Source organism: Ranitomeya variabilis, chromosome 6 (genome assembly GCF_051348905.1).
Source record: "Ranitomeya variabilis isolate aRanVar5 chromosome 6, aRanVar5.hap1, whole genome shotgun sequence".
NCBI classification, from domain to species: Eukaryota; Metazoa; Chordata; class Amphibia; order Anura; family Dendrobatidae; genus Ranitomeya; species Ranitomeya variabilis.
This window is the reverse complement of record NC_135237.1, coordinates 9444658-9472008: the sequence shown is the minus strand read 5'-3', so window position 1 is coordinate 9472008 and position 27351 is coordinate 9444658. Positions and strand designations below refer to the sequence as shown.

The 27351-nt window shown below is 47.6% G+C and overlaps 1 protein-coding gene across 2 annotated transcripts in view; it reads right to left on the bottom strand.

The window, feature by feature from the left end:
• Positions 1-26980, bottom strand: part of WNT9A (Wnt family member 9A) — a 161271-nt gene extending 134291 nt beyond the window's left edge. For both annotated transcript variants that reach the window (XM_077267816.1, XM_077267817.1), the window contains exon 1: positions 26829-26980. In XM_077267816.1, the coding sequence (XP_077123931.1) occupies positions 26829-26908 (80 nt within the window). In that variant the 5' untranslated portion in view covers positions 26909-26980. The remainder of the gene's footprint in view (positions 1-26828) is intronic.
• Positions 26981-27351: the final 371 nt, after the last annotated feature.

Here is a 27351-nt window from a genome sequence, read left to right as displayed (position 1 = left end):
CAGCTTATGGGCACACAGCCACACTTTTACATGCTTTTTCACCCCAGCAGCAACACGCTAATTGGTGGCGCTGCTGTCACATGACGCTGCAGTACCTCCTGCTCTCTGATTGGTGGTGCTGCTGTCACATGGCTGAAGTGTACTTCCTGCTCTTTGATAGGCGGCTCTGCTGTCATATGAGGCCGCAGTACCTCCTGCTCTCTGATGGGTGGCACTGCTGTCACATGAGGCCGAAGTACCTCCTGCTCTCTGATGGGTGGCGCTGCTGTCACATGAGGCCGCAGTACCTCCTGCTCTCTGATGGGTGGCGCTGCTATCACATGAGGCCGCAGTACCTCCTGCTCTCTGATAGGTGGCGCTGCTGTCACATGAGGCCGCAGTACCTCCTGCTCTCTGATGGGTGGCGCTGCTATCACATGAGGCCGCAGTACCTCCTGCTCTCTGATAGGTGGCGCTGCTGTCACATGAGGCCGCAGTACCTCCTGCTCTCTGATGGGTGGCGCTGCTATCACATGAGGCCGCAGTACCTCCTGCTCTCTGATTGGTGGCGCTGCTATCACATGAGGCCGCAGTACCTCCTGCTCTCTGATGGGTGGCGCTGCTGTCACATGAGGCTGCAGTGTGATGGCTCAAGTGATGGCTGCTCCACCAATCAGAGAGCAGGAAGAAGACAGTGCTGCATGGTTGCACCACTGAGGAGGCTGCCAGCACCATGTGTAAGGACCTTCATACAGAAACGTCAGGAGCTGCAGGCGATCAGGGAGGTTATGATGAGGGCTCCGGCTGCTTCTTAGATGTTTGGGGAGCAAGGGTGAAACTTGGCTATAGGGGACAGGTGGGGCTCAGATCTGTGCGGCCGGCGGACATAGAATCATGATTACATGCAGCTTCGGGCCCCACTACAGTGCAGTCCTGTGTCTGTGTGCGTCATGTACGCCATACCGTGTACGTGGTGACATGTGTACAAGCAGGGCTTTTACACAGTCACAGGTGCTTCTCACAAAATTAGAATATCATCAAAAAGTTTAATTTATTCCAGTTACTCAATACAAAAAGTGAATCTCCTATATTCTATAGAGTCATTCCACACAGTATCACTGGGGTTGATTGGCAGCAAACGCGCCTGACCTTAACCCCATAGAAAATCTATGGAGTATTGTCAAGAGGAAGATGAGACACCAGACCCAACAATGCAGACGAGCTGAAGACTGCTATCAAAGCAACCTGGGCTTCCATAACCCCTCAGCAGTGCCACAGGCTGATCGCCTCCATGCCACGCCGCATTGATGCAGTAATTGATGCAAATGAAGCCCCGAACAAGTGTTGATTGCATTTACTGATCATACATTTCAGTAGGCTGACATTTAAGATTTTGAAATAATTTTTCAAGCTGGTGTTATAAAGTATTCTAATTTACTGAGATAATGACGTTTGGGTTTTCATTGGCTGTAAGCCATAATCATCAACATTAACAGAAATAAACACGTGAAATAGATCACTGTGTGTAATGACTCAATATAATATATGAGTTTCACTTTTTGTATTGAATAACTGGAATAAATTAAACTTTTTGATGATATTCTAATTTTGTGAGAAGCACCTGTACATAGGTTTAAAAAAGACCTAGGTCCATCAAGTTCGACCTTTCTACTCCAATTGTTGTGTGTGTAGTTTGCTGCACATGTATTTAAATAAAAAATAAATTAATAAGAGAAATAATGTGGGATCCCCCCTATTTCTAATAACCAGCCAAGGGAAAGCAGACAGCTGTGAGCTGGTCAAGGGCCAATATTCATGGAACTTCACTTCCTATTAATATCAGCCCCCAGCTGTCTGCTTTGCCTTTGCTGGCTATTATTTAAAATGGGGGGACTCTAAAAAATGACTTGTGGTCCTCTTCCCCCCTAATTTTAATAATCAGTTATGGAAAAGCAGTCATCTGGGGACTGATATTAATAGCCTAGGAAGGTTCATGGATATTGGCCCCTTCCTAGCCTAATAAGAGCAGCCCTCAGCCGCCCCAGAAATGGCACATCCATTAGATGCAGCCATTGCCCTGGTGCGGTGGCCAGCGGGGTAATGAACTTGTCGGGTTCATGTCAGCAGCTGACATTAGACCTTGGGGATAGTAATGGTGAGGCGTCTGTCAGACACCCCCAATACTATCACAGTAATCAAAAGAAATAAACATATATGCAAAAAAGTTCTTTGTTTGCAAAAATTACTCCCTTACAATTTCCGTCTTTCACCAATTTATTAAAAAAAATAAAATTAAAATCTGCTGTAGTTCCCATGGTGGTCCCACAACAATCCCAAACTTCGCCCAGCGTATGGAGCCGTTCAGAGAACAAAGCGCTATGGAATGGATCAGCCACTGCTGGTTGTTATGTTACGAAACTCGACAATCCATGCTGCGATGAGCGGTGACGTCAAGTTTACCGCAATTCACAGGCGCCAGGTCTTACAAGGGCAGCGCGAGAGTCACAAGAAGGAGCGGTCACCGATTAATAAATGGGTGAAAGAGGATAATTATCCGAGATTTTTACAAATAAAGGACTTTTTGTGTGTGTTTGTTTATTTCTTTTTACTCCAAAGTTAGTAATTAGGGTGTCTGATAGATGCCTCTCCATTACTAACCCTAGGGCTTGAAGTCAGCGACAGCAACCACACAATCCCATTACCCCTATTGCCACCGCACCAGGGCAATTGGGAAGAGTTGAGGCTAAGCACCAGATCTGGTGACATTTCTGGGGTGACTGAGGGTTGGTGTTTTTATAGTCTGGAAAGGGGCCAATGTCCATGAGCCTTCCCAGTTTTTTATTATCAGCCACCAACTGTCTCCTTTCCCTTAGTGATCACTATTCACTATGTGATCACTGATAGTATAGCTGAGCCTGGAACATGTACAGAGCACAGACACCACACTATGTGATCACTGATAGTATAGCTGAGCCTGGAACATGTACAGAGCACAGACACCACACTATGTGATCACTGACAGCACAGCTGAGCCCAGGGCATTTATAGAGCACAGACACCACACTATGTGATCACTGACAGCACAGCTGAGCCTGGAACATGTACAGAGCACAGACACCACACTATGTGATCACTGACAGCACAGCTGAGCCCGGAGCATGTACAGAGCACAGACACCACACTATGTGATCACTGACAGCACAGCTGAGCCCGGAGCATGTACAGAGCACAGACACCACACTATGTGATCACTGACAGCACAGCTGAGGCCAGAGCATGTACAGAGCACAGACACCACACTATGTGATCACTGACAGCGCAGCTGAGCCCGGAGCATGTACAGAGCACAGACACCACACTATGTGATGACTGACAGCACAGCTGAGCCCGGAGCATGTACAGAGCCCAGACACCACACTATGTGATCACTGACAGCACAGCTGAGCCCGGAGCATGTACAGAGCACAGACAGCACACTATGTGATCACTGACAGCACAGCTGAGCCCAGAGCATGTACAGAGCACAGACACCACACTATGTGATCACTGACAGCGCAGCTGAGCCCGGAGCATGTACAGAGCACCGACACCACACTATGTGATCACTGACAGTACAGCTGAGCCCAGAGCATGTACAGAGCACAGACACCACACTATGTGATCACTGACAGCACAGCTGAGCCCGGAGCATGTACAGAGCACAGACACCACACTATGTGATCACTGACAGTACAGCTGAGCTCGGAGCATGTACAGAGCACAGACACCACACTATGTGATCACTGACAGTACAGCTGAGCCCGGAGCATGTACACAGCACAGACACCACACTATGTGATCACTGACAGCACAGCTGAGCCCGGAGCATGTACAGAGCACAGACACCACACTATGTGATCACTGACAGCACAGCTGAGCCCAGAGCATGTACAGAGCACAGACACCACACTGTGTGATCACTGACAGCACAGCTGAGGCCACAGCATGTACAGAGCACAGATACCACACTGTGTGATCACTGACAGTACAGCTGAGCCCAGAGCATGTACAGAGCACAGACACCACACTACGTGATCACTGACAGCACAGCTGAGCCCAGAGCATGTACAGAGCACAGACAACACACTATGTGATCACTGACAGTACAGCTGAGCCCGGAGCATGTACAGAGCACAGACACCACATTATGTGATCACTGACAGTACAGCTGAGCCCGGAGCATGTACAGAGCACAGACACCACACTATGTGATCACTGACAGTACAGCTGAGCCTGGAGCAGGTACAGAGCACAGACACCACACTATGTGATCACTGACAGTACAGCTGAGCTCGGAGCATGTACAGAGCACAGACACCACACTATGTGATCACTGACAGTACAGCTGAGCCCGGAGCATGTACAGAGCACAGACACCACACTATGTGATCACTGACAGCACAGCTGAGCCCAGAGCATGTACAGAGCACAGACACCACACTATGTGATCACTGACAGTACAGCTGAGCCTGGAGCAGGTACAGAGCACAGACACCACACTATGTGATCACTGACAGCACAGCTGAGCCCAGAGCATGTACAGAGCACAGACACCACACTATGTGATCACTGACAGTACAGCTGAGCCCAGAGCATGTACAGAGCATAGACACCACACTATGTGATCACTGACAGCACAGCTGAGCCCGGAGCATGTACAGAGCACAGACACCACACTATGTGATCACTGACAGCACAGCTGAGCCCAGAGCAGGTACAGAGCACAGACACCACACTATGTGATCACTGACAGCACAGCTGAGCCCAGAGCATGTACAGAGCACAGACACCACACTATGTGATCACTGACAGCACAGCTGAGCCCAGAGCATGTACAGAGCATGGACTTGGAGGTTGCCCGTTGCTTCTTTGTGATTTGTGATTTTGGAGTGTGACTGTCTTTCACTGTGAATGTTCATGGCTGGATAAAGGTTCCCAGATCGTAGAGTCATCACGTGCATCTCCCACATCTGAAGTGTGGCCATCTTTGTCGTATAGATAGCAGTCACTCTAAGCGCTGGGACTTGGTAAAACACTGATGATATGGGATTGCGGCTGCATTATTGCCAAAGAGATAGGATCCAGCAGAGGTGCTTGGTGCACAGAAGCTGCTGCAGTTTGGGACATGCAGGTATTAAAGGCACCTGAGCAGGGCAGCATGTTTGATTGCAGCCAGGTATGTTTGTCTCTGAAATGCTGCTGCCACCATTGACAACTGAGCTGAGCTGCACAGAAGACTAGTTAGACAGCTTGGACCCCTGGAGTTATTGCATGTACAGGGAGAGACATGCGAGTCACTGGTAGTGGGTGGGGAGAAGCTGCTGGCACGTTCCCTTTAAACCATTTTAAGCTGCACTGCCCTTGACTGCAACTCCTAGAAGTCTTTGCTCTTCTTTACATCCTAGAAGAGGAAGAGTAGCAGAGGAAGAGATTGACAGGCTGAGCTAGGTGGAGCATTAGAGGTGCTAACTTGGTACGAGGACATGTATGTGCTCCTCTATTACAGACTGGGGAAAGGCTGATGTTGGAGAGCAGAGAACAGGGGCAAAATGCGAGTACCTACAGCCCGCAGCTCAGTGTCTGAGGTGAAGAGCTAATCCTAGAGCTGTATCACATCTGCAGACCAAACAGTTTATTAGGAGATGTCCACTGCTGCTTGACATACTCCAGAGAAGTATCCTGCCCCCACTTAATGTGCTCCTCTGTCATAGAAAAGTTATAAAGCATCTCCGGGGATGGAGCACTCACCCCCCTCCACAAACAGAATCTCCAGAAGGAGAAAGCTGTCAATCTAAAAACTTTTTTTAAATAGAACCACAATGAAAATATGGTGTAGTAAAACGAGCTAATTTAGATACAAAGAGCTAACCATTCAAGTTCCTTTTGAATCCAGAAGCTCCCTTTTGTGTACAGGTAATTAAAACAGGATATCTATTGTGGGAAGAAGTCAGAAAGACAGATTTGTAGATTCAAGAGGAAAGGAAGTGGAAATCTAACACCTTTAGAGGTATCTCTTGTTCTCTTCAGCGGAAACTGGACATCTACTAGACAGTTAGGTGCCCATGGAAAGTTATGAATATTAGGGTTTGTATCTGTACAATATTTATGGGATATACATCGTCAACTTAATGACTAGTAGGTGAAGAATATGCATATTTTTTGATAACTGGGAAACCTGATAAGTCCCATATCATAGTGGCCATATCACTGACAACAGCCGTGTCATTTTTCCCCCTCTATGAAAATGTAAAATCCCGATAGAAAAAACAGGGGTGGCGCTATATCGAACACCTGGGATCTTCATGAGTTAAGATATTGTGAATGTTGGGAATATCATTTTCTGAAACTGAATCCACATCCCACACTGAGACCAACATGAGGTTATTAAGGGAAGGTGTGTGGGTGTAATTTTGGTGCTGATAAGACAAGGCAAATTATGATCTGGGTTCAATGCAGGGATATACATATCAGTGTAGGCATGATCCACGTTTCATCGGCCATTTCTCAATCATATTGCTTCCCTTCACTAAGCTGTGAGCCAGTGCTTAGTAAGTGACCAGTGCTTAGTAAGTTTTTTGTTAATCCTTATTTTTTAATGTAATTGTATACTGTATGGTTTTGTCCCCTTGGTAATATTATATATTGTATGTATATATTATATATAAATATATATATATATATATATATATATATATAAATATATATTGTATATATATTGTACAGACAGACAAAGACGGAAGTGACATTATATATATATATATATATATATATATGTCACTTCCGTCTTTGTCTGTCTGTAACGGAAATCCAAAGTCACTGATTGGTGGCGGCAAAACAGCCACGACCAATCAGCGACGGGCACAGTCCGGCGGCAAAATGGCCGCTCCTTCCTCCCCGCAGTCAGTGCCCACTCCATAATCCCATCCAGTCAGCCCTCACACAGGGTTAATGGCAGCGTTAACGGAACGCGGTGTAACGCACTCCGTTAACGCTGCTATTAACCCTGTGTGACCAACTTTTTACTATTGATGCTGCCTATGCCAACGTGACTGTGCAATATACAACGTGACTATGCAATATACAACGTGGTTCTGCTATATACTACGTGGCTGCCCAATACACTACGTAGCTGTGCAATACACTACGTAGCACTGTTATATACTACGTAGCTGTTATATACTTTGTTGGTTGTGTTATATACTACGTCACTGTGCAATATAGTACGTCACTGTGCAATATACTACCTACATATTTTAGAATACCCGATACGTTAGAATCAGGCCACGATCTAGCATAATATATATATTTTTTTTTTTATAAACACTGCCTATATTTCTGGATTAACCCCTTTCTGCCATTGGACGTACTATTCCGTCCATGTGGGGTGGGCCCTACTTCCCAAGGACGGAATAGTACGTCCAGCACGATCGGCCGCGCTCACGGGGGGAGCGCGGCCGATCGCGGCCGGGTGTCAGCTGACTATCGCAGCTGACATCCGGCACTATGTGCCAGGAGCGGTCACGGACCGCCCCCGGCACATTAACCCCCGGCACACCGCGATCAAACATGATCGCGGTGTACCGGTGGTATAGGGAAGCATCGCGCAGGGAGGGGGCTCCCTGCGTGCTTCCCTGAGACCCCCGGAGCAACGCGATGTGATCGCGTTGCTCCGAGGGTCTCCTACCTCCTTCCTCGCTGCAGGTCCCGGATCCAAGATGGCCGCGGCATCCGGGTCCTGCAGGGAGGGAGGTGGCTTACCGAGTGCCTGCTCAGTGCAGACGCTGGTAAGCCTGCAGCCCTGTCAGTGAGATCGGTGATCTGACAGAGTGCTGTGCACACTATCAGATCATCGATCTGTGATGTCCCCCCCTGGGACAAAGTAAAAAAGTTTAAAAAAAATTTCCACATGTGTAAAAAAAAATAAAAAAAAAAAAAAATTCCTAAATAAATAAAAAAAATAAATTATTCCCATAAATACATTTCTTTATCTAAATAAAAAAAAAAATCAAACAATAAAAGTACACATATTTAGTATCGCCGCGTCCGTAACGACCCCACCTATAAAACTACATAAGTAGTTATCCCCTTCAGTGAACACCGTAAAAAAAAAAAAAAAAAACCGAGGCAAAAAAACAACGCTTTATTCTCATACCGCCAATCAAAAAGTGGAATAACACGCGATCAAAAAGACGGATATAAATAACCATGGTACCGCTGAAAACGTCATCTTGTCCCACAAAAAAAAAGCCACCATACAGCATCATCAGCAAAAAAATAAAAAAGTTATAGTCCTCAGAATAAAGCGATGCTAAAATAATTATTTTTTCTATAAAATAGCTTTTATCGTATAAAAGCGCCAAAACATAAAAAAATGATATAAATGAGATATCGCTGTAATCGTACTGACCCGACGAATAAAACTGCTTTATCCATTTTACCAAACGCGGAACGGTATAAACGCCTCCCCCAAAAGAAATTAATGAATAGCTGGTTTTTGGTCATTCTGCCTCACAAAAATCGGAATAAAAAGCGATCAAAAAAATATCCCGTGCCCGAACATGTTACCAATAAAAACGTCAACTCGTCCCGCAAAAAACAAGACCTCACATGACTCTGTGGACCAAAATATGGAAAAATTATAGCTCTCAAAATGTGGTAACGCAAAAAATATGTTTTGCAATAAAAAGCGTCTTTCAGTGTGTGACGGCTGCCAATCATAAAAATCTGCTAAATAACCCGCTATAAAAGTAAATCAAACCCCCCTTCATCACCCGCTTAGGCTACGTTCACATTTGCGTTGTGCGCCGCAGCGTCGGCGACGCAACGCACAACGCAGGAACACCGCATGCACAACGCATGCACAACGCTGCGTTTTGCGACGCATGCGTCCTTTTTTTGCTTGATTTTGTACGCACAAAAAATGCAACTTGCTGCGTCCTCTGCGCCATGACGCGTGCGCCGCAGTGACGCATGCGTCGCAAAACACAAGTGCAACGCATGTCCATGCTCCCCCATGTTAAATATAGGGGCACATGACGCATGCGGCGACGCTGCGGCGCCCGACGCTGCGGCGCAGAACGCTAATGTGAACGTAGCCTTAGTTACGGAAAAATAAAAAAAAATTTAAAAAAATGTATTTATTTCCATTTTCCCATTAGGGTTAGGGCTACAGTTAGGGTTGAGGCTAAGGTTAGGGTTAGGGTTGGGGCTAAAGTTAGGGTTAGGATTACATTTACGGTTGGGAATAGGGTTAGGGGTGTGTCAGGGTTAGGGGTGTGGTTAGGGTTACCATTGGGATTAGGGTTAGAGATGTGTGTGGATTAGGGTTTCAGTTATAATTGGGGGGTTTCCACTGTTTAGGCACATCAGGGGCTCTCCAAACGTGACATGGCGTCCCATTTCAATTCCAGCCAATTCTGCGTTGAAAAAGTAAAACAGTGCTCCTTCCCTTCCAAGCTCTCCCGTGCGCCCAAACAGGGGTTTACCCCAACATATGGGGTATCAGCGTACTCGGAACACATTGGAGAACAACTTTTGGGGTCCAATTTCTCCTGTTACCCTTGGGAAAATACAAAACTGGGGCTAAAAAATAATTTTTGTGGAAAAAAAAAAAATTTTTTATTTGCATGGCTCTGCGTTATAAACTGTAGTGAAACACTAGGAGGTTCAAAGCTCTCACAACACATCTAGATGAGTTCCTTAGGGGGTCTACTTTCCAAAATAGTGTCACTTGTGGGGGGTTTCTACTGTTTAGGTACATTAGTGGCTCTGCAAACGCAATGTGACGCATGCAGACCATTCCATCTAAGTCTGCATTCCAAATGGCGCTCCTTCCCTTCCGAGCCCTCCCATGCGCCCAAACGGTGGTTCCCCCCCACATATGGGGTATCAGCGTACTCAAGACAAATTGGACAACAACTTTTGGGGTCCATTTTCTCCTGTTACCCTTGGTAAAATAAAACAAATTGTAGCTGAATTAAATTTTGTGTGAAAAAAAGTTAAATGTTCATTTCTATTTAAACATTCCAAAAATTCCTGTGAAACACCTGAAGGGTTAATAAACTTTTTGAATGTGGTTTTGAGCACCTTGAGGGGTGCAGTTTTTAGAATGGTGTCACACTTGGGTATTTTCTATCATATAGACCCCTCAAAATGACTTCAAATGAGATGTGGTCCCTAAAAAAAAAATGGTGTTGTAAAAATGAGAAATTGCTGGTCAACTTTTAACCCTTATAACTCCCTAACAAAAAAAAAAATTTGGTTCCAAAATGATGCTGATGTAAAGTAGACATGTGGGAAATGTTACTTATTAAGTATTTTGTGTGACATATCACTGTGATTTAATTGCATAAAAATTCTAATTTGGAAAATTGCGAAATTTTCAAAATTTTCACCAAATTTCCATTTTTTTCACAAATAAACGCAGGTAATATCAAAGAAATTTTACCACTATCATGAAGTACAATATGTCTCGAGAAAACAGTGTCAGAATCACCAGGATCCGTTGAAGCGTTCCAGAGTTATAACCTCATAAAGGGACAGTGGTCAGAATTGTAAAAATTGGTCCGGTCCATAACGTGCAAACCACCCTTGGGGGTGAAGGGGTTAAATATAAAACATATTACTTCTATTCCTCTTGCTCTGTAAACCGCACGCTGAAGCCATATACTACTTGTAACAGGTGTCCAATCAAGCTGTATAAACGATTTGTGGTGGTAGCGAGTAGTGTCTTTGGTTATTCCAGAGCTGGCAGTGACCATACTGAGGTATATATACACAGTGGGTACGGAAAGTATTCAGACCTCTAAACTTTTCACACTTTGTTTCATTACAGCCATTTGTTAAATTCAAAAAAGTTCATTTTTTCTCATTAATGTTCACTCTGCACCCCATCTTGATTGGAAAAAAAACAGAAATGTAGAAATTTTTGCAAATTTATTAAATAAAAAATGAAATATCACATAGTCATAAGTATTCAGACCCTTTGCTCAGACACTCATGTTTAAGTCACATGCTGTCCTTTTCCTTGTGAACCTCCTTGAGATGATTCTACTCCTTAATTGGAGTTCAGCTGTATTTAATTAAACTGATAGGACTTGATTTGGCGCACACCTGTCTATAGAAGATCTCACAGCTCACAGTGCATATCAGACCAAATGAGTATCATGAGGTCAAAGGAACTGGCCAAGGAGCTCAGAGACAGAATTGTGGCAAGCACAGATCTGGCCAAGGTTACAACAGAATTTCTGCAGTACTCAAGGTTCCTTAGAGCACAGTGGCCTCCATAATGCTTAAATGGAAGAAGTTTGGGACCACCAGAAATCTTCCTAGACCTGGCCGTCCAGCCAAACTGAGCAATCGTGGGAGAAGAGCCTTGGTGAGAGAGGTAAAGAAGAACCCCAAGATCACTGTGGCTAAGCTCCAGAGATGCAGTAGGGAGATGGGAGAAAGTTCCACAAAGTCAACTATCACTGCAGCCCTCCACCAGTCGGGCCCTTAAGGCAGAGTGGCCCGACGGAATCCTCTTCTCAGTGCAAGACATATGAAAGCCTGCATAGAGTTTGATGAAAAAAAAACAAACAAAAAAAACAAAAACACATGAACGGCTCCCAGACTATGAGATATAAGATTCTCTGGTCTGATGAGATGAAGATAGACCTTTTTGGTGATAATTCTAAGCAGTATGTGTGGAGAAAACCAGGCACTGCTCATCACCAACCCAATACAATCCCAACAGTGAAACATGGTGGTAGCAGCATCATGCTATGGGGGTGTTTTTCAGCTGCAGGAACAGGATGACTGGTTGCCATTGAAGGAAACATGAATGCGGCCAAGTACAGAGATATCCTGGATGAAATCCTCTTCCAGAGTGCTCTGGACCTCAGACTTGGCTGAAGGCTCACCTTCCAAAGACAATGACCCTAAGCACACAGCTAAAATAACAAAGGAGCTGCTTCAGAACAACTCTGTGACCATTCTTGACTGGCCAAGCCAAAGCCCTGACCCAAACCCAATTGAGCATCTCAGGGGAGACCTTAAAATGGCTGTCCACCAACATTCACTATCCAACCTGACAGAACTGGAGAGGATGTGCAAGGAAGAATGACAGAGGATCCCCAAATCCAGGTGTGAAAAACTTGTATCATTCCCAAGAAGACTCATGGCTGTACTCAGGGCCGCCATCAGGGCAGTACTGATGACTAGAGGGGGTCCGCATCGGGCCCCAGCGGCAGGATTCTGCCGGGGCAGAAACTGAACCTGTGTCCGAGACACAGGTTCAGTTAAACTCTATTGCCATGCGGGCCCAAACGGCAATAGTTGAAAGCTGCCAGCCCTTCGGAGGCTGGTAGTTGATATCAGCATGCACGTCATCAGTGTATAACGTCATTGTCATTCGCCGGCGAGTGCATGCCTGTTTTTGATCTTTTTATTGAATGTAGCCCGGGGCTGAATGGAGACACGGGGCAGGATGAGAGGCACATGGAACATATGTCTCCATCCTGCCTGGGGCAGAATGGAGACATAGGGGCCTTGATGGAGACACAGAGGGTTTGATGGAGACACAGAGGACAGGAATGGAGACACAGAGGACAGGAATGGAGACCCTCGGGGGCAGGATGGAGACACATGGAGGCAAATGGGGCAGGATGGAGACACATGGTGCAGGATAATGGGGTGGGATGGAGACACATGGAACATATATCTCCGTCCTGCCTGGGGCAGAATGGAGACATGGGGGGCTTGATGGAGACACAGGGCTTGATGGAGACACAGAGGACAGGAATGGAGACACACAGGGCAGGAATGGAGACCCTCGAGGACAGGATGGAGACACATGTTGCAGGATCATGGGGCGGGATGGAGACACATGGTGCAGGATCATGGGGCGTGAAGGATACAATGGAGACAGATGGGGCAGGATCATGGTGCAACATATGTCTGGAGCCAGAAATGAGACACATGGGGGGCCAGGATGGGGGATATTATAACCATAGGGTCTAATTAAGGGATATTATTACTGCAGTGATGTGTTTATTTTATTTTTTGAGGATACCGTTTTAAATGGGGGGGGGGGTGGTCCTGTTACTGTGCAGAAAGACACTGTGCCCTTTTTTCTTCATCTGGTGTAGTGAAGAAGTTGGCAAAAAATTAACTGTGTTCTGCAAGTGGTGCTCTAGATAACTTATTTCCTGCAGAGATGAGCCCTAGCTGGAAGTGATGGCGGTCTGTGCTGGATAAAGATGAAAAGTGAATATGAAGGACTTCACCTAGAGATGTCACTTGTGAGTTAGTGTGTTACCTATACACTGACACTATATACAGCAGTCCGGTGTACAATGTCACCAGTAATCACTATTACCTTTACACTGACATTATATACAGAGCTCCTGTGTAAAATGTCATTGATCACTGTATAACCTGTACACAGATACTATATACAGAGCTCCTGTGTATAATGTCACCGGTAATCACTGTATTTACCTGTACAAGGACACTGACTAAGTACAGATTTCCTGTGTATAATGGCACTTATGGTGATATTGGTATTGTGTTTTTTATTACTGATCAGTATTGTAGTATTCAGTCACTATGTGGTGGTAATATGTTGTCTGGCCAAGGTGTGGTGGTATTTATTCCTTGTATGTGCTTTATTTGGTCACTATGTGGTGGTAACATGTGGTCTGGTCATGGTGTGGTGGTATTAGTTCCTTGTACGTGGTATTATTGGTCACTATGTGGTGGCAATATGTGGTCTGGACATGGTGTGGCAGCATTTGTCCCTTGTATGTGATTTTATCCGGTCACTGTGGTGGTAATATGTGATTTGACCATGGTGCGATGGTATTTGTTCCTTGTATGTGGTATTATTGGTCACTATGTGGTGGTAATATGTGGTCTGGAAATGGAGCAGTGGTATTTGTCCCTTGTATGTAATATTATCCAGTCACTGTGGTGGTAATATGTGATGTGGTCATGATGCGATGGTATCTGTTCCTTGTATGTGATATTACTGGTCATTTTAAAAATAACTAAAAATATACTTAAATTGTATTGCATATTTTAACAAATGTTTAATAGGTTAGAGTAGAGTAGGGCCCGGCCAAAAGAGTCTACATTGTTGTGGTGGCAGATTAAAAAATCTTTTGGCCAAAACAAAAGTTGCTGGCTATGTGTGTGATGTGGTGATGTGAACTGTTAATGTGTGATAGGGGAGGATGTGCTGCAGATGTGGACTTTTTCTATGAGTGGGCGGTGGGACTGTGGAAGGTTGGAGGGGTGGAGCATGGGTGGAGTCTCAAGGGGGCCCTGAAAATTTTGCCCGTTTGGGACCCGAAATTCCTAGTGGCAGCCCTGACTGTACTAGCTCAAAAAGGGGTTTCTACTCAATACTTATGACCATGTGATATTTTACTTTTTCTTTAATAAATTTGCAAAAAATTTCTACATTTGTTTTTTTTTTTTTTCAGTCAAGATGGGGTGCAGAGTTAATGAGAAAAAAAAAATAAACTTTTTGAATTTATCAAATGGCTGTAATAAAACTCTGAATACTTTCTGTACCCACTGTATATTCCATGCGTTGGAATTGGTTGTGCATATACCATATGCTCAGTTTGTTCTCCAATAACCGGCCTATTAGTGAGAGCAGCCGCGGCCTCCTCCTTTAATCGTCTGTCAATTGCATAATTATCCTGAACATAGGGGGCAGCAGAGAGTGGTTTGTGACAAAATGGACCATCAGGGTACCCGGAGATTGTCCGTATACGCAGACTGTACCACCCACAGGATTATTCTGTCCCCTGCCAGGCCCGATGTAATGACAATCCCTCACCGCTAAGGGTGCTGCACTTGTGTTACACCAATGCAGTTCCTTCCTCTTTCCCAACTTTTTCACCATTTAAACAATGGACAATAAATCTGTGAAGTGGTGTTAATCTCATATCAGTAAGTACAGAATGTGGACAGGGGTTTCCCCAATCGACCCCTGACAGAAGAGGATGCCCCTGCTGCAACCTATAGAGCCGCCAGAAAGATTCGGTGGACGCACAGCGCCATTCTGAGGTGAGAACTACCTATGTCACTGTTCCACAAGGAGCGTCCCTGTGTCGTGAGGAGCATCTCCGTGTCTTGAGCAATGTCACTGTGCCGTGAGTAGCGTCCCTGTGTGGTCAGTATTGTCGCCAGAAGCATCCATGTGTCATGAGCAATGTGGCTGCGCAGTGAGGAGCGTCCCGGCGCCGGGAGTAATGTCACTGTGCCGTGAGGAGACTCCTTGTGTCGTGAGCATTGTGGCGTTGTGGTGACGAGTGTCCCTGTGTCATGAGGAATGTTGCTGTGTCATGAGGAGCGTCCCTGTGTCGTGAGCAATGTCACTGTGCGGTGAGGAGCCTCCTTGTGTCGTGAGCATTGTGGTGAGGAGCGTCCCTGTGTCGTGAGGAATGTTGCTGTGTCATGAGGGGCGTCTGTCCCTGTGTCGTGAGCAATATCACTGTGCCGTGAGGAGACTCCTTGTGTCGTGAGCATTGTGGTGAGGAATGTTGCTGTGTCATGAGGGGCGTCTGTCCCTGTGTCGTGAGCAATGTCACTGTGCGGTGAGGAGACTCCTTGTGTCGTGAGCATTGTGGCATTGTGGTGACGAGTGTCCCTGTGTCGTGAGGAATGTTGCTGTGTCATGAGGAGCGTCCCTGTGTCGTGAGCAATGTCACTGTGCGGTGAGGAGCCTCCTTGTGTCGTGAGCATTGTGGTGAGGAGCGTCCCTGTGTCGTGAGGAATGTTGCTGTGTCATGAGGAGCGTCCCTGTGTCGTGAGCAATGTCACTGTGCGGTGAGGAGACTCCTTGTGTCGTGAGCATTGTGGCATTGTGGTGAGGAGTGTCCCTGGGTCGTGAGCAGTGTCAGACTGGGGTGACAAGGACCCACCAGTAACATTGACTTTTGGGGCCCCCTTTTAACCTGCATGCAAATATTATTCTACCTTTGTTCACAAATTTACCTATGCTACGTAGCTGTGCTATATACTACGTGGCCGGCTGCGAACAATCAGCGACAGGCGCAGTCCGGTGTAATCCTGTGTATTCAATGTATTATTCTAAAATCTTCATAAATAAACTACATACATATTCTAGAATACCCGATGCATTACAATCGGGCCACCATCTAGTATAATAATAACCAGGGTAGTTTGGTTAATGAATGTTGAGATGCCGCTTTTTTCTGTACAGAGGGAATCAAGTGAATTATGCCAAGTGCTGCCCGTACAGTGGGGTTGGGGGCCCAGATCTACACAGGGGCCCACCGGGGGATTCCCCTGTTACCCTGTGGGCCAGTCCGAGTCTGGTCGTGAGCAATGTCCCTGTGCTGCGAGGAGCGTCCCTGTATCATGACCATTGTTGCCGTGCTACGGAGAGCGTCCCTTTGCTTCATCACTCATGTGTTTGCTCTCAGGAACCTAAAGGAGAAGAATAACAGCGAGAACAGGAAGCACCTGCTGAACGCTCATCATCCACCCACCGATTCCTGGCATACTGGAACCCTCTGCTGGACACAGGCGGAACTGCGGGGAGAATGCCAAGGAATGAGCTGATGATGAGCGCAGAGAATGAGGATCATCCTCCCAACAAATCACACAATGTATCACTATTCCCATCATCCCTGACCCCGGAGCTCACAATCTAATCTCCTATCACACAATGTATCACTACTCCCATCATGCTCAGTCAATAATAGGGCAAGCCGTATTCCCCGAAGCTAACTTCATCCTCATTGATCTGTTCCCCACATCAGCCTTTGGCCTGTGTGCGGGGGCTGCACATTTGTGGAGGGGATGTCGGCGGTTCCACAATGTGATCTGTACAAGAAATAGTAACGGATGACACAAGAAAATCTACAAGATTCAAAAGATCCATAGAAGGGGCCAAAACTTGGCACACACTGAGGTGGGTAGAGGAGAAAGGAGTGAAGGACACCAACAAACAAGCGAAACCTCACAGAGAACAGAGCCGAGTGAACAAAACCTCAAAGAACATCTCTGAGCAAGCAAAAGCTCACAGAACAGCTCCAAGCAAGGGAAACCTCAGAGCAGCGCCGAGCAAGGGAAACCTGAAAGTGCAGCGACGAGCGAGCGAAACCTCAGAGCAGCGCCGTGCAAGCGAAATCTTACAGAACAGCGACGAGCGAGCGAAACCTCAGAGCAGCGCCGTGCAAGCGAAATCTTACAGAACAGCGACGAGCGAGCAAAACGTTACAGAACAGTGCAGACTGAGTGAAACCTCACAGAACAGCAACGAGCGAGAGAACAGCACTGAGCGATCGAAACTTCACAGAGAACAGCATCAAGAAAGCAAAACCTCACAGAACAGTGTAGGGCGAGCAAAACCACAGAGAACAGTGTGGGGAGAGCAAAACCTCACCGAACAGCATCAGGCAAGCAAAACCTCACAGAGAACAGCACCGAGCAAGCGAAACCTCAGAGAACAGCGTAGAGTGAGCCAAACCTCACAGAGAACAGCATGGAGCGAGCAAAACCTCAGAGAACAGCGCTGAGTGATCTACACCTCACAGAGAACAGTGCAGAGTGAGCGAATCCTCACAGAGAACAGAACCGAGCGATCGAAACCTCACAGAGAACAGCGTTGGCAGAGCAAAACCACAGAGAACAGTGTAGCACGAGCAAAACCTCAGAGAACAGCACCGAGCTAGCGAAATATCACAGAACAGCATCGACAGAGCAAAACCACAGAGAACAGTGTCAAGAGAGCAAAACTTCAAAGAGAATAGCACAGAGGGATCTACACCTCCTAGAGAACAGCGCAGAGTGAGCGAATCCTTACAGAGAACAGCATTGAGTGAGCAAAACCTCATAGAACAGCACCAAGCGATCAAAACCTCACAGAGAACAGCACTGAGAGCAAAACCTCATAGAACAGCACCAAGCGATCAAAACCTCACAGAGAACAGCACTGAGCAAACAAAATCTCACAGAGAACAGCGTCGAGCAAGCAAAACCTCACAAAGAACAGCACCTAGAGATCGACACCTCAGAGAACAGCGTTAAGTGGGCAAAACCTCACAGAACAGCATCTATGGATCGAAACCACAGAGAACAGCGCAGAGTGAGCGAATCCTCACAGAGAACAGTACCAAGAGAGTGAAACCTCACAGAATAGCATCGAGTGAGCAAAACCTCACAGAATAGTGTAGGGTGAGGAAAACCTCACAGAACAGCGTCAAGCAAATGAAACCTCAGAGAACAGCATCAAATGATCGAAACCTCACAGAGAACAGCGTCATGTGAGAAAAACCTCAGAGAACAGCATCGAGTGATCAAAACCTCACAGAACAGCACCGAGCAAGCAAAACCTCACAGAACAGCGTCAAGCAAAGCTAAACCTCACAGGGAACAGCATCAAGCAAAGCTAAACCTCACAGGGAACAGCGTCAAGCAAAGCTAAACCTCACAGGGAACAGCGTCAAGCAAAGCTAAACCTCACAGGGAACAGCGTCAAGCAAAGCTAAACCTCACAGGGAACAGCGTCAAGCAAAGCTAAACCTCACAGGGAACAGTGTCAAGCAAAGCTAAACCTCACAGGGAACAGCGTCAAGCAAAGCTAAACCTCACAGGGAACAGCACCACGTCATTGAAACCTAACAGAGAACAGCGTTGAGCGAGCAAAACCTCAGAGAACAGCACCAAGTGATCAAAATTTCACAATGAACATTGAGAGATTGAAACGTCACAGATAACAGCGTCAAGCAAGCAAAACCTCACAGAACAGCAATGAGCATGTGAAACGCCACAGAGAACAGCGTCATGCAAGCAAAAACCTCACAGAGAACAGCACTGAGTGAACAAAACCCCACAGAGAAGAGCACCGGGCGATTGAAACCTCACAGAGAACAGCATCAAGTATGCTAATCCTCACAGAGAACAGCATTGAGTGGGCAAAACCTCACAGATAACATCAAGCAATCGAAAATCTCACAGAAAACAGCGATGAGAGATCAAAACCTCACGGAGAACAGCACAGAGTGAGCAAAACTTCACAGAGAAAAGGTTTGCGTGAGCAATAGTTCACAGAGAACAGCACTAAGATCGAAATCTCACAGAGAACAGCATCAAGCAAGTGAAACCTCAGAGAACAGCGTAGAGTGTGTTAGGGTATGTGCACACGTTGCGTAATTTGCTGCAGATTTTTCCGCAGCAGATTTGGAAAATCCGCAGTGCAAAACCACTGCGGTTTTCACTGTGGATTTTCAACTGCACTTTCCTATTGGTGCAGGTTGAAAACCGCTGTGGAATCCACAGAAAGAAGTGACATGCTACATCTTTTTTTCCTCAGCGTTTCCGCGCGGAATTTTCCACAGCATGTGCACTGCGGATTTTGTTTTCTATAGGATAACATTGTACTGTACCCCACATGGAAAACTGCTGCGGATCCGCAGCGTCAAAACCGCTGCGGATCCGCAGCAAAATCCGCAACGTGTGCACATAGCCTAAAACTTCAGAGAACGGTGTCAAGAAATCAAAACCTCACAGAGAACAGCGTCAAGCAAGACAAACCTCAGGGAACAGCATTGAGCGAGCAAAACCTCAGAGAGAAGAGCACAGAGGGATCGACACCTGAGAGAACAGTGATGAGTGAGCAAAACATCCCAGAGAACAGCACCGAGAGAGCAAAACCTAAGAAAACAGCAACAACAACAAAAAAAAAAAAATGGTCGAAACCTCACAGAGAACAGCACCAAGCTATCGAAACCTCACAGTTAACAGCGTCAAGTGAGAAAATCCTCAGAACAGAACCGAGGGAATTGACACCTCGCAGAGAACAGCATCAGGTGAGCGAAACCTCACAAAGAATAGCACCAAAAGATCAAAACCTCACAGAGAACAGCATTGAGAGGTCAAAACCTCACAGAGAAAAGTGAAGAGTGCGTGAATCCTCACAGAAAACAGCGTAAAGTGAGCAAAACCTCACAGAGAACAGAGCAGAGTGCATGAATCCTTACAGAGAATACCATTGAGTGATCAAACCTCACAGAACAGTGTAGAGCAAGCAAAACGTCACAGAACAACACTGAGCAAGGGAAACCTCACAGGGAATAGCGTCGAGCAAGCTAAACCTCACAGAACAGTGTAGGGCAAGCAAAACCTCATAGAGAACAGCACCAAGTGATTGAAACCTGACAGAGAACAGCATTGAGCGAGCAAAACCTCACAGAGAACAACACCAAGGGATCGAAACCTCACTGAACTGAACAGAACAGAGTGAAACCTCACAGAGAACAGCATCAAGCAAGCAGAACCTCAGAAAACAGTGTAGGGCAAGCAAAACCTTGTAGAGAACAGCACTGAACAAGCAAACAAAACTTAAAAGTTCAGCATTGAGCAAGTGAAGCCTTAGATAGAAAAGTGCCAAGCTAACAAAACCTCGCAAAACACAGTCGAGCAATCGAAACCTCACAGAATGCAGTGTCGAGTGAGAAAAATCTCAGAATACAGTAATGAGCGAGCAAAACCTCACAGCGTCAAGCATGAACATATCAGAGAACACACTATATTCAGAAAAGTAAAAGACCACATGTTTATTCAACAATCCACGTGTGATGCTTATGGCCAAGCCATAAATCAGAATGGTCAAGGAGACCAAGGTCAGAAGCCAGAAGAGTACGTCAAAAACAGAAGGAAGAGACAAAAGCATGGTCAGGTAACGTTCGGAGGTCAGAATGCCAGGAGGATAACGGATCGGAGCAGAAAAGGTTAAATAGTCAGATAGTCAGAAAGAAGTCTAGAGTCAGGCAACAAAAGACCGAGCATACAGAAACCAAGGCACAGGGAGCACAAACTTCACAAGCTGAATGTAAGTCTGGCAGGTCAGGGAGAAGCAGCTCAGTTAAGTAGCATGGCAATCACCTGGGATAGTGAACACTTGGAGACAGCTGATGACTCCCAGTCACAGATTGGATAGTCGAGCTGTCAATCAACACTGACAGCTCGGCACACCCCTGTACTGGATTGGACAGCCGGGCTGTCAGTAACTGCATCTCAGACACACTGAGGGGTGGAACCGTGACACCACGATTATCAGTGCAAATCGCCTCCAGGTTTATAACACTCAACCCTGTGCCATGCAACTAGAGACCACGTAACGTTACAAAGTGGGGCATTAAAAATGCTGCAGAGCAGAAGGCAGAAAAGTTACCACCGCTCTGCTGACCTCACGTACATGCAGAGGCTGCTCATTCACTGTCAGTGGGCAGACTATTAAAGGAAAGTTTTACTCTGAAACGCTGCAGCAGGTATCAATTGACAAGTCTTTAACACCAACATAAATACTGCGCCCCCACCGGAAGCCTCATGGCCGAGCAGCTGCATGCAGCCGTACATCACCAAACACAATGCCGAGCGTTGGATGGAGTGGTGTAAAGCTGCCACCACTGGACTTTGGAGGAGTATTCTGTGCAGTGACGGATCGCACTTCTCTATCTGCGTCTGATGGAGGAGTCTCGTGATTCCAGGAGAACATTACCTCCTGACTGAATTGTGCCCCCTCTACAGCTGGCGGAGGGGGATAATGCTATGGGCTGTTATCAGGGGGCGACCTCAGACCCCTCAGCTCCCGGGATGGAGCACAAGACATCTTCAGCACAAGACATTGTAGCTTCAGCTTTGTGGGAACAGGGACAGAGAAGTGGAGGAGGATGTGGGGGGCACATACTTTCTCCATATTAATGTCTATGGATGTAGATGAGGACAGAGAAGCCCCCGGAGGAGGATGTGGGGGGCACATACTTTCTCCATATTAATGTCTATGGATGTAGATGAGGACAGAGAAGCCCCCGGAGGAGGATGTGGGGGGCACATACTTTCCCCATATTAATGTCTATGGATGTAGATGAGGACAGAGAAGCCCCCGGAGGAGGATGTGGGGGGCACATACTTTCTCCATATTAATGTCTATGGATGTAGATGAGGACAGAGAAGCCCCCGGAGGAGGATGTGGGGGGCACATACTGTCCTCCATATTAATGTCTATGGATGTAAATGAGGACAGAGAAGCCCCCGGAGGAGGATGTGGGGGGCACATACTTTCTCCATATTAATGTCTATGGATGTAGATGAGGACAGAGAAGCCCCCAGAGGAGGATGTGGGGGGCACATACTTTCTCCATATTAATGTCTATGGATGTAAATGAGGACAGGGAAGCCCCTGGAGGTGGATGTGGGGGGCACATACTTTCTCCATATTAATGTCTATGGATGTAGATGAGGACAGAGAAGCCCCCAGAGGAGGATGTGGGGGGCACATACTTTCTCCATATTAATGTCTATGGATGTAGATGAGGACAGAGAAGCCCCCAGAGGAGGATGTGGGGGGCACATACTTTCTCCATATTAATGTCTATGGATGTAAATGAGGACAGGGAAGCCCCTGGAGGTGGATGTGGGGGGCACATACTTTTCTCCATATTAATGTCTATGGATGTAGATGAGGACAGAGAAGCCCCCGGAGGAGGATGTGGGGGGCACATACTTTCTCCATATTAATGTCTATGGATGTAGATGAGGACACAGAAGCCCCCGGAGGTGGATGTGGGGGGCACATACTTTCTCCATATTAATGTCTATGGATGTAGAGGAGGACAGTGAAGCCCCCAGAGGAGGATGTGGGGGGCACATACTTTCTCCATATTAATGTCTATGGATGTAAATGAGGACAGGGAAGCCCCTGGAGGTGGATGTGGGGGGCACATACTTTCTCCATATTAATGTCTATGGATGTAGATGAGGACAGAGAAGCCCCCGGAGGTGGATGTGGGGGGCACATACTTTCTCCATATTAATGTCTATGGATGTAGATGAGGACAGAGAAGCCCCCGGAGGTGGATGTGGGGGCACATACTTTCTCCATATTAATGTCTATGGATGTAGATGAGGACAGAGAAGCCCCCGGAGGTGGATGTGGGGGGCACATACTTTCTCCATATTAATGTCTATAGATGTAGATGAGGACACAGAAGCCCCCGGAGGAGGATGTGGGGGGCACATACTTTTCTCCATATTAATGTCTATGGATGTAGATGAGTACAGAGAAGCCCCCGGAGGAGGATGTGGGGGGCACATACTTTCTCCATATTAATGTCTATGGATGTAGATGAGGACAGAGAAGCCCCCGGAGGTGGATGTGGGGGGCACATACTTTTCTCCATATTAATGTCTATGGATGTAGATGAGTACAGAGAAGCCCCCGGAGGTGGATGTGGGGGGCACATACTTTTCTCCATATTAATGTCTATGGATGTAGATGAGCACACAGAAGCCCCCGGAGGAGGATGTGAGGGGCACATACTTTCTCCATATTAATGTCTATAGATGTAGATGAGGACAGAGAAGCCCCCGGAGGAGGATGTGGGGGGCACATACTTTTCTCCATATTAATGTCTATGGATGTAGATGAGTACAGAGAAGCCCCCGGAGGTGGATGTGGGGGGCACATACTTTTCTCCATATTAATGTCTATGGATGTAGATGAGGACAGAGAAGCCCCCGGAGGGCAGAGCAGTTTGCCCCATAGCGTTGCTCTCAGTACAGTGGGGGGCTCATGACCGGGGGCTATGCTTCAGTCTTTGGTCCTGTAGACAGAGATCAATTCCCTGGAGCAGCTGAAGGGACCGAGTCTCAATCACAAAGGGCACAAGACATTGCAGAGTATCCGCCCAGTAACTCTCTGCACAGCTGTAACTGCAACTACGAGGGTCCGCATCTCACTGCTCCACAACAACCAGGAGCACAAGCGGTGAAGAGTCTCAAGCTGCCGATAGAGCAAAACAGAGATCCAATCGCAGCAGCGAGGATACAACGTACCAGAGAGGGACAGCGAGGATACATCATACCAGAGAGACAGCGAGGATACAACGTACCAGAGAGACAGCGAGGATACAACGTACCAGAGAGACAGCGAGGATACAACGTACCAGAGAGAGACAGCGAGGATACAACGTACCAGAGAGACAGCGAGGATACAACGTACCAGAGAGAGACAGCAAGGATAAGTGTCAGAGAGACAGCAAGGTTACAACGTACCAGAGAGGGACAGCGAGGATACATCGTACCACAGAGGGACAGCGAGGATACAACGTACCAGAGGGGGACAGTGAGGATACAACGTACCAGAGGGGGACAGCGAGGATACAGCATACCAGAGGGACAACGAGGATACAACGTACCAGAGAGGGACAGCGAGGATACAACGTACCAGAGAGGGACAGCAAGGATACAACGTGCCTGAGAGACAGCGAGGATATGTGTCAGAGGGACAGCGAGGATACAACATCCAAGGGGACAGCGAGGATACATCATACCAGAGAGACAGAGAGGACACAACGTACCAGAGAGAGACAGCGAGGATACAACGTACCAGAGAGAGACAGCGAGGATACAACGTACCAGGGGGACAGCGAGGATACAACGTACCACAGAGGGACAGCGAGGATACAACGTACCACAGAGGGACAGCGAGGATACAACGTACCAGAGGGGGACAGTGAGGATACAACGTACCAGAGGGGGACAGCGAGGATACAGCATACCAGAGGGACAACGAGGATACAACGTACCAGAGGGGGACAGCGAGGATACAACGTACCAGAGGGGGACAGCGAGGATACAACGTACCAGAGAGGGACAGCGAGGATATGTGTCAGAGGGACAGCGAGGATACAACATCCAAGGGGACAGCGAGGATACATCATACCAGAGAGACAGAGAGGACACAACGTACCAGAGAGAGACAGCGAGGATACAACGTACCAGGGGGACAGCGAGGATACAACGTACCAGAGGGACAGTGAGGATACATGTCAGAGGGACAGCGAGGATACAACGTACCAGAGAGGGACAGCGAGGATACAACGTACCAGAGGGACAGCGAGGATGCAACGTACCAGAGAGGGACAGCGAGGATACAACGTACCAGAGAGGGACAGCGAGGATACAACGTACCAGAGAGGGACAGCGAGGATACAACGTACCAGAGGGACAGTGAGGATACATGTCAGAGGGACAGTGAGGATACAACGTACAAGTTGACAGAGAGGATACAACATACCAGAGAGGGACAGCGAGGACACAACATGTCAGAGGGACAGCGAGGATACAACGTGCCAGAGAGGATACAACATACCAGAGAGGGACAGCGAGGATACAATGTACTAGAGAGGGACAGCGAGGATACAACGTACCAGGGGGACAGCGAGGATACAACATACCAGAGAGGGACAGCGAGGATACAACGTACCAGAGAGGGACAGCGAGGATAGGTGTCAGAGGGACAGCGAGGATACAACGTACCAGGGGGACAGCGAGGATACAATGTACTAGAGAGGGACAGCGAGGATACAACGTACCAGGGGGACAGCGAGGATACAATGTACTAGAGAGGGACAGCGAGGATACAACGTACCAGGGGGACAGCGAGGATACAATGTACTAGAGAGGGACAGCGAGGATACAACGTACCAGGGGGACAGCGAGGATACAACATACCAGAGAGGGACAGCGAGGATACAACGTACCAGAGAGGGACAGCGAGGATAGGTGTCAGAGGGACAGCGAGGATACAACGTACCAGGGGGACAGCGAGGATACAATGTACTAGAGAGGGACAGCGAGGATACAACGTACCAGGGGGACAGCGAGGATACAATGTACTAGAGAGGGACAGCGAGGATACAACGTACCAGGGGGACAGCGAGGATACAACATACCAGAGAGGGACAGCGAGGATACAACGTACCAGAGAGGGACAGCGAGGATACAACGTACCAGAGAGGGACAGCGAGGATAGGTGTCAAGAGGGACAGCGAGGATACAACGTGCCAGAGAGGATGCAATGTACTAGAGAAGGACAGCGAGGATACAATGTACTAGAGAGGGACAGCGAGGATACAATGTACCAGGGGGACAGCGAGGACACAACATGTCAGAGAGACAGCGAGGATACAACGTACAAGGTGACAGCGAGGATACAACAGCTTTATACACTGTATCTAGAACACATGCCAAGTGCTGCCGCTCCCCCATAATACATAGATGTACCTCAGCTCCTTGAGTATAGAGGCATGTACCCTACCTTCTACAGAATAGGTACATGTAGCTCAGCTCTTCCAGATTACAATGTACCCCAACTCCACCAATATAAAATATGTACTGCAACTCCTCCAGAATAGATACAATGTATCCCAGCTCCTCCAGAATAGATACAATGTATCCCAGCTCCTCCAGAATAGATACAATGTATCCCAGCTCCTCCAGAATAGATACAATGTATCCCAGCTCCTCCAGAATAGATACAATGTACCCCAAATCCTTCAATATAGATACATGTACCGCAGCTCCTCCAGATCAGATACAAAGTACCGCAGCTCCTCCAGATTTGATACAATGTACCCCAACTCCTTCAACATAGATACATGTACCGCAGGTCGTCCAGATTAGATACAATGCACCCCAGCTCCTCCAGGATAGATACATGTAGCTCAGCTCCTCGAGGTTAGATATCTCCAGAGCCGCAGGTGTTCTCCTCTCCCTGTGGCTGCGGCTCAGATACATGGTACCGCAGCAGACACAGTGTAGCGCTCCGGGTCCCGGCGGCTCAGATGCTTTGTACCTCCGCACAGGTGCCGCTGTCATTAGATACATTGTACCTCTCACGTCAGGTCCCGGAGTGGAGCACTGAGTGTCGCAGCGTCTCTGATCCCGGAGGTCCCGCTGCCATCAATCCCCGCAGGTTCCTGGAGCTGCAGACTGTCACCTACCCGAAGTACGCCGCCGCCGGTCCGCCGGAGAGGAGGACTACAAGTGACAGCCATCCCAGGAAGCCCTGTCCATCCAGCATTTTGCTGCGGCTCTGGCGCTGACCATTTCGCTCGTGTAGTTTGTGTTGCAGTTTTGCTTCTCGCAGATCTGCGCTTCTTATAGACCCGAGGCGGAGCTGCCCGTCACCCCGAGCCGGAGACCACCCCTTCCCTCCTGCACTACTCCTCCCAGCAGCTGCCCTTCCTCCTCCTCATACACGTGCCTGCACATCACACCCGGGGACTGACACTGCTTAACCCCTGCACTGCCAAGCTGAGCCTGAGGGGCCTGACCCAGTGCCAGCCTAACCCTGCGGGGCCAGACCCAGTGCCAGCCTAACCCTGCACTGCCTGACCCAGTGCCAGCCTAACCCTGCAGTGCCTGACCCAGTGCCAGCCTAACCCTGCGGGGCCAGACCCAGTGCCAGCCTAACCCTGCACTGCCTGACCCAGTGCCAGCCTAACCCTGCAGTGCCTGACCCAG